Raw genomic sequence first — 12,221 nt, 5'->3', positions numbered from 1 at the left:
TCGAGAGGTTTCCGAGCATGGCCTCTGCCAGCCTGATAAGCTCATCAGCCGTAGAAAGGGGGTCGTTGGGGGCGGCAGCGTTTGGGCTTCACGGATTCTGGTGTTGGGAGGCTGTTGAGAGTGTGCTGTCTGAGAGTTGGGGTTATGGTGTTGTCTGAGGTTGGTTGTGTGGAGGTGGCGGGGTTGGTGCGTGTGGTTGTGTTTGTGCAGGGCGTTTGGGGGGCATGTCTTGGGGGGGGGGGCGAGTCGGTGGCTAAAAGGGCGGCTTTTTTTCTTCTAATCTTGGCTGGACCTGGGTACTTGCTGCGTCAAGGCAGTGCAGTACGAAGTCTGACTGGGTGGTTGATCAATCAAGGTTACTTATACCGTTAACTAGACTCTCGGGTTTTCTCTGTATTTACTATATATATCACATTGTACAAGAAGGGTGAAAAGGGTAGCGCGACTTGAATAAAAATAATAATCAGCTTTGGTAGATACCGTCGTTCGCCTCATTGAGGGTCCCACCGTGGCCGAGTCGTCATCTGCTTTCCGCTTCTGGGGAACCTGGCGTGCCACAGTGACTTGCGAGGGGACATCTGTTTCCTCCTCGACGTCTGGTTCAGGAGCGGGCGTTGTATTCTTCGCGATGGGCGGATCCGAAGCCGAAGGATGGGTTCTTTTCCCTGAATTGATACCGGCATGAGCATGGACATTCGCTAAAGAAAGTAGGGTGGTGCCTTTACCTTCTTGCTCAGACGTCTGGGCTGCGGGAGTGGAGGAGGGGAGCGGCGCCGCTGCATCCGCAGGAGTCGAGTGGGTGGCCCTTTCTCCTGAACACACGGCGGTATGAGTGTTGAGAGTCATGAGAGAGAGAGAAGGAACACTCACGAATAGGATGCCATGAAGTGATCCTAATGGGCGGCGAGTTTTAGGGTCCCCGAAGTCCATCGCATCCGATGCCTTCAAGCGTGGTAAGCGGTCCTCACCACGACAATGGCCTTGAGGCTTCTCCGTGTGGGGATGCTATGATTATGGCGATCGTCAACGATCCCTTCGATCACGACGTCCCTTATGATCGAGTTAGGCTTGGGACGATGTATAGTACCATTTCTTGCCTCCTACCTTTCATTTTGCGTACTCGCCAACGTTGCGCGCAACACGTTTTTCGTGCTGGAAACGGCAAGTCTGATTTTCGGCATGTCTCAGTTTGCGTAGATGGGTGGTGAATTTATGGTGAGTTGTTCGCTGAAGGGCAGTGGGAGAAGGCTCTAATCCAGAGGCTTTCAGGGGATTTTATGTGGCTCTGAATATGCCATACGTCATCATCTTGGTTCCATTTTGCTCGGTGTTGCACGGAGGTGTAGATTCAATTGGTGGCACTTGGTCCATCAGATCTCTCTGGTGATGCAGTGATCAAACACTTTGTGGCGCTTAGCGGGTGAAGACTGTTGGTTGTAGTTGTTACATCATCGGTTAGAGTGCAGAGCTGGCTACCGCTCGAGCTACGCTGCAAACGTTGTTGAGGGTTGGCACAGTCTAGTGTTACCTTTCTTGGTATCCTGATTATCATATTTGTGCGCCACTCGGAGTGCTTCGTCATATATATAGTAATGGTGCGAGTCCAGCCGGACCACCGTTTCTCCTCTCTGATTGGCTCAAGCCTCACTCTTTAGGGTTTTGACTTAAACCCCGGACGGTCACTCTGATTGGCTCCCGTTTACGTTAACGCGAGTTTTTATAGTTCCGAGATGGATCAGGGTCTTCCAATTCTTGAAGGACCAATATAGGGAAAGGAAAGGTCATCGCACTGCATGAACCAAACGACGCACCCCGGCCCACGCCCACATCTCCGGAATAAAACAAAGCTCTTAATCTAACCGCGTCGGTGTAGTATACTACCCTGAGATTTTTTAGCAGTTCACTCAACAGCAGCACTTATGGGCCTCCGGAGCATCAGGCGACAATGGGACGTCCACCTCGTGGTTTATAACGCGGAAAGCATCGTTATGCTAAGCTTCCTACGAGCCCCCGGGCTTTTCTGTTTTGAAGGTTCGTCCAATTTAATTCATGCTCAAATCAGGAGGCCCTCATCACGCTAACAATTTCGCTGGGTTGTTCAGGAAACGATGAAGACAATTGGAAAGGCCGCTTAATGTGAGTGCTTTTTTTTGGGAGGATACGATGGCAGAAAGATCCAACGCTAGAGCAAGTCCGCTTGCTATGTTATCGGATTGCAATCTGACTTTCAATGAAAGTGGAAGGGTGTTCTTGGCGCATGACACAACGATGGATCTACAATCCGTCGCACGAATGGGAAGCCGAAGAGGACATTTAGCTGGGCGGATGTTTACCAAGTCGTGCCGGTGGGGAGCTACGAGACCATTCATTCTTGGGCTCCCTCGAGCACGAGTATGGTAGCGGTCTAACAAGTCATAAGCCAAGAGCCATGGACTCGATCCATCCCGTGATGTAGCAAAAAGTGCAGAGCCTCGGCGTTATGAATGTGCTTTGCGGGTAGCTTGGAATTTCCAGGCCAAGAAAATCGCAGCGCCATAAGTAACTCCCTATATTCGTGCCTGGTACATACGTGCATAATGTGGAATGCGAAGCCAGAAAGCGAGAGCAGGAAAACGTTACATCCGATCACTCAGCATCTGCTACAACGGTCCCTAGCCCCTATGAACAAAGTAGAACGTCAATGCATGTTCAAGGGAAAAGCAGTTGACCAACCTTGAATGAAGGAACAGAGACGTATGAAGCATATGTATAGAGCTTCTCTTTCGCATTTTCATCATCATTACGCTTGCCTGATATACATTACCAATGTCAGAAAGCAACAATGTACGTGAACCTCAGTACCTACGCTCGAGCTTCACCCGTATGCGGCGTGGTGGGTTTTTGATACCCTTTGACCAAACCTCTTGATTCAGTTTGGGATCAATTCGCACATCCTTTGTCCCCATATACCTCTGGGCGAATTCAACGATGGCCTTCACCCCACGGGGTGCACGCTTCTTGAACGTCTTCTTGTGCACATATTTGCCAACATGGATGGTATATTCCCGTGTGGCGACGTCCTTGAGGACACTGCGGGCTTTGAAGGGCTTCTTCTTGGTGTCAGTTGGGGCCTAGACAGCAGGTGTGATCCGAGAGTAAGGAAGAAGAATAAGTCAAGCGCATTGTGAACAACGAGCTGGAGCTCACCATAGTGGCTTCAGATGAAGTTCGGATTCAAAAAAGAGAGCGAACAAAACTACACAGTTCGACATAGCCACACCAGTGGGAAATGACCAGTGACGATGAAAATCAACCTGCATTCGCTACCCCCGATTCCACATCAGCCCACAGTGGCACGCCGGCGAGGCCTCGACCAGTCTTTTGGATATTTAATTAATTAGTGAAGTTTTGACGAGCCATGATAATAACAAGGAGATGGATACACCGTCCGAAACAAAATTGTCGGAATGACATCAGGCCCGTTCCGATCCTGAGATAGTCCCGCAGGCCGGCCCAACTTTCAGCCATTCGTTAGTTTCTCCGCTCAGGCATTAAACGGTCTTCTCTTCGGGAACGTTCAATGCCACCAGCTTATTCAGTTCGACGGTTGCAACTAGAGTCGGAACCCAAGCTTCGTAACACAACATCGAACAAGAGTGCACCCTCATAGTTGCCTCTCATCCGGCCGAGACTCCTTGATGAGGAATACAAACCCCATCGCATCAGCTTGAGTGGACAGCACCATGTCAATAATAGGTTGAACCTCATACGTCTCGGCTTTTGTCGTATCTTATAGCGGCCGGCCTGGTCATCGTGTAAAGCGGTTTTCACCAAGTTCCGGGTATCTTTGTAGTCGAACATCCCCAGGCGGTTACAATGGGATGCCAAAAATGCTCGGTTCCTCGGCTTCGACCTATCCGGTCTGCTTTTCAAGCAGATAGCTCAGCCACTGGTAGCTGGGACATCATTTGGCGGCCAGCTTACGCCATCCTCTGGATGTACCCTGAAGGCTCAAGTACAACATGAATCTCTTGCATTGACTGAAAGCTCTTGATATACACGATGTTCGATACAAAATACAACGACTGCAACTCCCGCATGCTGGGGACATGCGATGATATCGACTACTGTAATGCTGTGCTGTAAACTTCGTACTTCATATGTTGCCAGTCTCGAGACTTGAATCTGTCCAATTCCTCTTTGGTTCCCTCCAACGTGACATATTCTTTTTTCGCTAGCACTCGAGCGCGCGGGCCCGCCCCAGGGCCACCATTGCCGCCGAGTGTAATGTCCATAGTCCAATCGTGGGCCAGAAAGACGTTCACGTTGTCTTCAAGGTCCATTCGCTCAGCTTTGGCTATCGTTCTATACGCCTCTTCCAGGTTATTATGCATGCTGTCAAGAGGGACAACCCCATCACGTTCCTCTGCACCGAATTTCGGATAAGCGGCGTATCTCTTTCGAGTCGTTGAAGGATTCTTTGGTGATCTGAGGAGCGTGATTTGGTGGGCCGTGTCCGATGCAAGGAGATGATAAATCGGCGGAGAGCTTGATGTTCGCACTAGGGCTGCGAGGTGACCGGGGACGTGCTAAAGACAACCCGTCAGAGCTAACGACGACTGATTGGTCAAACTGCATACTCCAGGAGCGTCAAGGATAAACAAGCTGCCGTCACCAAAGTAGTCGTGACCTCTAAACGTGCCAACATCCTTCCACTTATCCCGCTCCCTGCTCAAGTATTTGACCGTGCGCTCCTCCAGTGTCTTTAGAGGGACATCCATTTCATTTGCAAGTCCTGCTAGATCGGTCGTGCCTGGGCCGACGATCAAGTCCGCAGTGGGTGGGAAAGTTCTCAAGTCCCCGACATGATCGAAGTGGTTATGCCCTAAGATAATCGCGCGTATCGACTCCACAGGAATATTCATGGATTCTAAAATCTTCGCTGCGCCTCTTCCTGGATCAATAGTCCAGGTCTTTTCAATATACTTGTACGCTGGCTTATCAAAGCCCTACGGACCAGCGACCTGATCAGCTCTGGTATGATGCGTGAACGAAGAAGACTTATAATTACCCCAGCTCTAAGTCCTAAATCAAAAAGCATCCTCGTTGGCTCCCGTCCGTCATTCCACAGCTTCTCGATGAGGAAGAAAAAGTCTATCCCGTACGGCACTCTTTCCCCTTCCTTGGAGCCATGTTCAAAAATGCCAAGAGATGCATCCATGACGCCACCCCTGATAGCATGTACACGGCAAACAGCCTCCCCAGCTGGTATTGGGACGAACTTCATGCTGAACGGGTCGAGATGCCTCAACGACAACAGATGGGCATTCTGGCGTTCAACGGCATCTGATTTCGGCAGTAGAGCAGGCGAGGTATCGGTGGGGCACATCTTGGAGAATTCGCAAATGGATGAGAGACCCCCCCCCCTCCCTCCTTGGTCTTTATATTCCTCAAGCTCACGACCCTTATCAATGCCATCATCCCCCTCCCTGAATGCGGATTCGCCGGGAGACTACCCAAGTTTGTACCCCATTGCAGTATGACACTAGCAGGGTTGCTCTTCACCCAAAATTACTCGTCTTACAAATCGGCTTGCTTACAGAGCATGCTTCTGATCCACTTTCATTAAATATCCATTTTCCTAGATGGCGAAGTCACTCCTTACCAATGTAGATTCCCCTAGCTTCCTTCCCATTTCCACAGCCTCATTGATTCCGACGTCTCCAATCATGGTTCTACATTTAAGCCGAAAGCGGCGCTCCAGCGATAGGTCCGTCTGCAAGCATTCAACAGTTTGTCCTTTTCCCGCTCGCGGGCATACAGGGTGACACTTAGGTCGAGCAGCTCATCACACCAATCAACGATCCCCAAACGTGTGTCGAGGAACGAAAAAGTGCATGAAAAAGACCGCCTCCTGGACCGGGAGATGGTTAGACGAGCATTCAGAACATCACCTTAGTCATATGAGGGTATGTAGTCAGTAGGCACCCATTAAACTTACCCTTGATTCATGCAAACATATATAGGGAAGTGCAGTATTGCGTGAGTATCGCGAATCCCCGTGCCTTGATTCCAATGTTACTCCTTGCGTTGGCAGCGGAATTCAGCTGATGCCCCAAATCGTCTGCCCCGCGCATGCGATGCGATTCGACAGATGGGATCGATAATGCGGATTCGATAGAAGCACGATTCATTCAACGTCATGGAATGAACCGCCACCCGTGCAACTGCGGATTCTGATCAACATGACGAAGGATACTCACCTGTTACTGACTAATTGTTGATGCTGGAAGAAGTATTAGAATATAGCATTATTGTGCTCAGTTCAATGTACGGGAAGAAGGAAAAGTGAAAATTAAAACTTTAATTTTCGGTTACTAGCAATGATGCCAAGAAAGACGCCACAAAGTGGTCACAGCACAAGTCTACAAGATATTGGTTCCAGCGTCGGACCCACTGGCACGGTTCACGATTGGTACGCGCTGGCGAGATACAGGTCCTCCCATTCTCTATCCTTGAACCTTTTCAGCTCCGCGGCGTTTCCATCGAGGGTGAACCAATTCTTCGCTTGCACGCCCCCCTGCGCTGAACCTATGCCTCCACGAAGTAATCGATCCAAGCTGATATCGTGAGCCAAGAAAACATTAACATTCTCCTCCAAGTCCATCCGCTCAGCTTTTGCTATCGTTCGATAAGCTTCTTCCAGATCATCATGGAAACTGAGTAGATTCGAAGGTTTGTTTGGATCTTCGGGGAAGATAGAAATGAGAGGGCGGCGAAGAGAAGGCTGTTTCGGTTCGCGAGCGAGGATGATATGGTGGGTCGTGTCGGAGGCTAAGAGATGATAGATCGGTGGATTGCCGGAAGTACGAACGAGAACATTCTGATGTCCCGCGCAATGCTAGTATCGAGTCAGATGGGGTTGCACACTTTACGCTGCCGACAGTCAAAGCGATTGATTACCCACCCCAGGGGCGTCCAAAATAAACAAACTCCCATCCCCAAAATAGTCATGCCCTTTGAATGCTCCGATCTCTTTCCATTCATCTTTATTTCGCTCCAGATGACGAATATTGCGAGACTGAAGAACTTGAAGAGGGAGATCCAAATAGTCCGCAAGCTTGACCAAGTCCTTCTCGGAATCGGGTCCAAGCACAAGATCGACGGACACTGGAAAAGCGCCCAGATCCCCGATATGATCAAAATGACGATGACCGAGGATCACAGCATCGATAGAGGAAGGTGAGATATTTAGAGAGTTCCTGAGTATCGAGGCGATCTCTTCTTCTTCACTCAAATGAATTTGATACTTTTCGGTTAGAAATTGATAACGGTGATTACCATAACTCTAATTTCGCGGCGTACATCAGAGGGATAGTGGGTATTAAGATGACTCGTGCTCACCTTGCGAAGACCGAGATCGAATAGGACTCGCTTGAGCACACTCCCATCCTCGGGGGAGAGCTTTTCGATCAAGAAGGCGTATGCGGGCAAGGGCAACGTAACGTCATCCAGTACATCTTGAATCAGGTCCCTGGCAGGCACGTCCAAGTGTCCGCATCGAAGGGCATGGATACGGCAGATTGCTGTACCCTTCGGAATGGGTGTAAACGCCAAGGAGAGAGGATTAATGAACCTAAGAGAACGAAGGTGATCATTTCGACTCTGAATATTGTCCGTGTCTTCAGCGTTACTGGTGGTTGTGCTGCCACCCGTAGACATTGCTACTGCGGATGAAGTTGATAAGGCAGGGCTTTTTACGAGCGGACCCTCATATAAATACATGCTCCACTAATCAAGTGATCCTTGAGTCATGTAACGCCCACGCAACATCCTGATATTCATGCATGTCCATGAAGCGTATCACATGCTTGTTCGTGAGGATGCCGGGTGGAGGGGTTAGGCAGTCCACCAAGCAAACGTCCTCGCGGGGGTATATATAGCCATGGCCTTCCTGCTGACTGGAATTCGAGTTCAGCATGAAGAACCTTGGGAAGGGATATCGTGCACGTCAAACTAATCTTGCAACGTTAAGATCGAACTCATCAAATGGTGCGTTCGGAACCTCAGTCAGTGACGCGAAAAGCGGATTCCTCTTCAGCAGCGATAGGGTCCACGGGCAGTTTCCCCAGAATACAGAATCAATCCTAGCTCCCAGCTTTTCAAACTACCTGGGGCTTCTACGCGTTAGTTTTGGAGGGATCAGTGGGCTGCTTAGTCTTGCGGTCCAGGAATTTGGATTGATGATTCACTGAAAGAAGTCGACCTCACCCCTTAACACTGCGGCACTGTATAAGGGCGAATTTGTTCCATCTAGCACTTGATTTTGGCATGAAGGTCAGGCAGGGACGCCCAATACAAGGAACGAATGATGGACCTTAAAAACCATACAGCGTGAGCATGGAGTCTCGGCGTAGCAAGGAAGCCATTGCGGACATCATCGGCAGAAAAACGACCTCTGGGGGCGTCTACCGATCATTGACCTACCGACAAATGTGCGAGGTAACGCTAATGCAGCCGTGTGAAATATAAACTCACCTTCTCTTCTCGGCCGTGTGGGGTGCCGTTAGCCAATGGGAAGCGCGGGAAAACTCATCACGAACACCCAAGGTTTCTTCGGAAGTTTCTCGGTTCGGAGTAAATCCAGTGTACGCTGATCCCGCAGATTGAACAATGCTTCGCTGTCTGGTGGCTTCGAAGAGAATGCGAAACGCTCGTTCGAGTAGCTCGCCTTCACCTCTAATGTCTTGAGACTCAAATAGCCTTCGACTTCCAAAGTACATCAACGTGGGTGCTTCAGATGAGATGAGCCAGGATACCAAGATGGAGAAATCTCCCATCAATGGGAGGTTGGTAGGGGATGAACCGTATTTTCCCCTGTTGGGCGATTAGTGCACCATGGTCATCGAAGGAATGGAGTCGGCTGAGGATTTCAACTCAGGCCCGCCGTCCGTAGCCTTCAAGAATTCACCGTAATCAGCCAAAAATTTGCTTTCACTACGCCGAAAAATAAGCACGTCCAGACTGGGATCCACTGACGTAAGACTAGTCCTACATGGTCTCGGCCTTCAAGTCAAGGTCAGACTCAATCACACCTGGGTCAAGCGCTAAGAACAGCTGCGCGATATGCACGTAGCGGTACGCGCGAGGGCTCAGCGCTGGACCTTCGCGCGCTTAGTTGCTCCATGACTCGAGCTGCTTTGACGAATTCTCACCTAGCAAAGTCCAGACAACCTGCTTCCACAGTCTTGACCCGCTCTATGTTGGGCTGCTTCACCAAAATGAGCAGGTTAGATTAGGCAGGATCCCAGCCTCTACTACAGTAGAAGGTTAGAGGAACTCCGCAAGCCTAGATCCACCATCCTCTAGTGATTGACTTGTCCGTACCCCGCGCGGAGTCATCACTAAAGTCAGGTTGGCCAGCTCCACGAGCGAACCATTTCTATTCGGGTCACTCTGTCCTAGTCCCAAACTACATCATTCTGACCGCAAGGGAAACATAGAAAAAGGCTTTCTGCCTCTTGTTGGTATTCGGGCACCCTGTGCCTGATTGGCTGCTCTATTCACAGTCTTTGATGACACTCATCCGCTTTACATAACTAGATTTAGGTCCCCGCTCACAGCCCGGCAGGCCTATAAATAGAACTGACCTTCCCCTTAGGGACCGCGATTCCGTCTGTGCCAATTAGAGTGACAGCTCTCAAACCTCTCTGCTTTCTACATTACTGGGTATCAACTCTAATGGCGCCCATTATCGAGTACCAGGAATGAAAACGTGTCGCGCCGAGGTATATAGTGCCACGTTGTGGAATCGTGATGGCGACTTGGGAAAGTGTAACCAGAATTTGTCTCATAGTTGCCATAGGAATGCCATATATCATAAGGATCCCCGGTGGTGGCTCCATCACACCGAACTAGATGCGGCAATTTATGAAAAGTTTAATATCCGATAGATAATCAAATATGCCTAATGCGAGAGAGTTGCAGTCCAAGGAGAGGGTACAGAGAAATAGCGAATTGGGAATATTAGCAGCTGTAAACAAGCGATCGGAATAACTCGTTGAAAGGATTAACGTTTCCAATTAGGGAAAAGCTGCTAACTCGGTCTGCGTGGTGCAGATCGCCATGCAAATATTCGTGCTGTTCCAGGAATGAACCGTCCAAGAAGAAAATACCAGATGCCCGGTCCATATGGATGTATTTGTCTTCCAAAGGCAACTTGGCGGCGGTCATGGTGGAGAAGTCCATCAGACCGCTCGCTGCGTAGGGCGATGAGCAGCGCATACGTGGCGAAGCAATAGTAATCGATGTAGAACCACAGCAAACCTGATCGTCTGCTCCAGTGGAAGAAAGCCAGAATCATTGCGAAAGGAGGACCAAGGGGAAGATAGGAACTTGAGCAGGTGGTGCCTGGATGGATTGCCCAAGTATGGCAGGTTGTGATCAGCAGGCATTCGCCCAATGGCGTGCAAGGTCAGATTCTGTCCTGAACACACGAACCGAAAAAAGGCGACGAGTAATGTAGTCGGTGAATGTGGGACGAACAAAGACGACAGAAAGTGAGTCATTAGAGGTGCACAAACTATGATTGAGCTCCTTTGTTTCTCATCGTTGTCTAGACCAAATTGAGCCACATGGCTATAGCCGCAATTCAAATGGATTTATGCGTGCAAATATGGAAAAGCGTGTCTGCCCTTTGTTCAACGATGGTGTTGGGAATATGTATAAAAAGTGTTGCTTGGATGCAATTCTCTTCTTTTCTTAGAACGAGTCGCTTCTCTCGCTCTTGTCATCGTCTTCGTTAACACCCCACTATCTCACTCCTTGTTGTTGCTCTTCGTTTCAGCAGTCTTCCATAATGCTCCTCTCTGCTGTATTCGCTTCACTCTTTATCGCCTCCGGCGCAATAGCTGCTTTTCTGGATTCCCGTCAATCTGGTTACCCAGGTACGCTTCTCGCCTCCCTCAAAGTTGTTTTCGCAAACCTTTCTAACACATACCATCCCGGTATTTGATGATTGAACAGCGTGCTTCCTCCCTTGCCTAAACGCCACCATTATCGACAATTTTGGGTGCAAACCCAGTGATTTCAGCTGTCTGTGCAAGAACCAAAATTTCTTGGATACAACGGCTCAGTGCTTGTACGACAAGTGCACCAATCCTTCTGACATCGCCCAGGCTATTGCGACCTCTCAGGCAGCTTGCAAGGCGGCAGTGAGTGGCCCACTCAAACTCCATTCATTGTCTCGGAACTGATCCCTAATCCTGAACGTTTTGATAGGGTGTAATTCTCACATCCACCTACACCCCCACCCAATCTCGCTCCCAAACTGGCTCTGGTGCCACTTCCTCAACTACATTCGTCCCCACTACTGGGAGCGTCACCTCGACCTCGAACAGCGCGCCATCATCGACGAAGAAGGGTGCTGCCGTTGCGCTCAAAGTGAATTCTAGACCTGCCGCAGGCGTTTTGGGTGCTGCGCTGCTGGCCGTTCTTGCTCTTTAGATGGGGCTCCGCACCAGCCCCTCAATCGTGTTGGTCAACCAGGTAGAATGGATCCAGGAGATGCCAACACATCTGCTCAATCAGCTTTTTTGTGGAACCTCCTTTTCCCCTGCACTGCATTCGTCCCTTAACTGTACGGGTTACTTTCGCAACGTTATATTCTTCGTGATTTCCATCTGATTTTCCTTGTGGTTTCTTCGTTTCATCATTATTCATCGGGGATTTGGGCAGGAATTCTGTTAAAAAGTTAGTTGATCTGGTTCAGAGCCTATCTTCGATAGATGGCGTTTCTTAAATCGTCCTGTTCGATAAGGTAATGATACTGCTTATTTAGTCATATTCAATGCTTGTATGTCAGTTCAGATGGGCTTTGAGCGTTTTCAATGACTCAACAAGCTTAATTTTAAGACGATGAATACTCGGTTGCGTGCGAACAGGCTGAGAGGGCGGGCAAGAGGGGCTTCGATGTTCATCCTGGGAGGTTCGCCTATTCGTCCATCTATGTGACTCGGACGAAGAGAACTGCCCACGTTGGACCCGTCTCTGACGAGATCAGTCCTTGAGAGACAGATTCGACCAGTAAACCCTAACAATTCGCTGTTCGTTGTGAAGCCAGGTCGGAGTGGCCCAGTTCACAATAATTCAAAGGCACGTAAACGCTAAAAACGATGCCGTACTCATTCGGATTACCGGTGAAACTTAGGCTAAGCGATCCTTGCTGACTCTTCACCAGCCTG

General features: G+C 49.5%; 5 protein-coding genes across 5 annotated transcripts; 1 reads left to right on the top strand and 4 right to left on the bottom strand.

Annotated features, from left to right (window-relative positions):
- Positions 1 to 346: 346 nt before the first annotated feature.
- EI90DRAFT_3015579 (uncharacterized protein) lies at positions 347 to 1,181 on the bottom strand (the record flags this gene model as incomplete). Its single annotated transcript, XM_039056910.1, has 5 exons — positions 347 to 391; positions 481 to 665; positions 726 to 812; positions 871 to 893; positions 1,105 to 1,181. 5 exons carry the CDS (start codon positions 1,179 to 1,181, stop codon positions 347 to 349), a joined length of 417 nt encoding a protein of 138 aa, XP_038917293.1.
- Positions 1,182 to 2,198: 1,017 nt separating this feature from the next.
- Positions 2,199 to 3,251, bottom strand: EI90DRAFT_3280491 (uncharacterized protein; the record flags this gene model as incomplete). The annotated part of the gene is made up of 4 exons (XM_039066766.1): positions 2,199 to 2,658; positions 2,713 to 2,789; positions 2,846 to 3,110; positions 3,240 to 3,251. The coding sequence occupies 4 exons, from the start codon at positions 3,249 to 3,251 to the stop codon at positions 2,626 to 2,628; spliced, it is 387 nt and encodes a 128-aa protein (XP_038917292.1). The 3' UTR covers positions 2,199 to 2,625.
- Positions 3,252 to 4,063: 812 nt separating this feature from the next.
- EI90DRAFT_3053118 (beta-lactamase-like protein) lies at positions 4,064 to 5,394 on the bottom strand. The gene is made up of 3 exons (XM_039060002.1): positions 5,051 to 5,394; positions 4,620 to 4,988; positions 4,064 to 4,568 (listed from the first exon to the last, which is right to left on the bottom strand). The coding sequence occupies exons 1-3, from the start codon at positions 5,366 to 5,368 to the stop codon at positions 4,104 to 4,106; spliced, it is 1,152 nt and encodes a 383-aa protein (XP_038917291.1). The 5' UTR covers positions 5,369 to 5,394; the 3' UTR covers positions 4,064 to 4,103.
- A 1,051-nt stretch (positions 5,395 to 6,445) lies between these two features.
- EI90DRAFT_3015577 (beta-lactamase-like protein) lies at positions 6,446 to 7,701 on the bottom strand (the record flags this gene model as incomplete). Its single annotated transcript, XM_039056909.1, has 3 exons — positions 6,446 to 6,880; positions 6,947 to 7,327; positions 7,384 to 7,701. The coding sequence occupies 3 exons, from the start codon at positions 7,699 to 7,701 to the stop codon at positions 6,446 to 6,448; spliced, it is 1,134 nt and encodes a 377-aa protein (XP_038917290.1).
- Positions 7,702 to 10,837: 3,136 nt separating this feature from the next.
- EI90DRAFT_3122206 (uncharacterized protein) lies at positions 10,838 to 11,484 on the top strand (the record flags this gene model as incomplete). The annotated part of the gene is made up of 3 exons (XM_039063471.1): positions 10,838 to 10,925; positions 11,005 to 11,192; positions 11,260 to 11,484. 3 exons carry the CDS (start codon positions 10,838 to 10,840, stop codon positions 11,482 to 11,484), a joined length of 501 nt encoding a protein of 166 aa, XP_038917289.1.
- Positions 11,485 to 12,221: the final 737 nt, after the last annotated feature.

Source organism: Cantharellus anzutake, assembly GCF_015039405.1.
Source record: "Cantharellus anzutake strain C23 chromosome Unknown EI90scaffold_18, whole genome shotgun sequence".
Lineage (NCBI taxonomy): Eukaryota > Fungi > Basidiomycota > Agaricomycetes > Cantharellales > Hydnaceae > Cantharellus > Cantharellus anzutake.
This window is presented reverse-complemented; position numbering and strand designations above follow the sequence as displayed.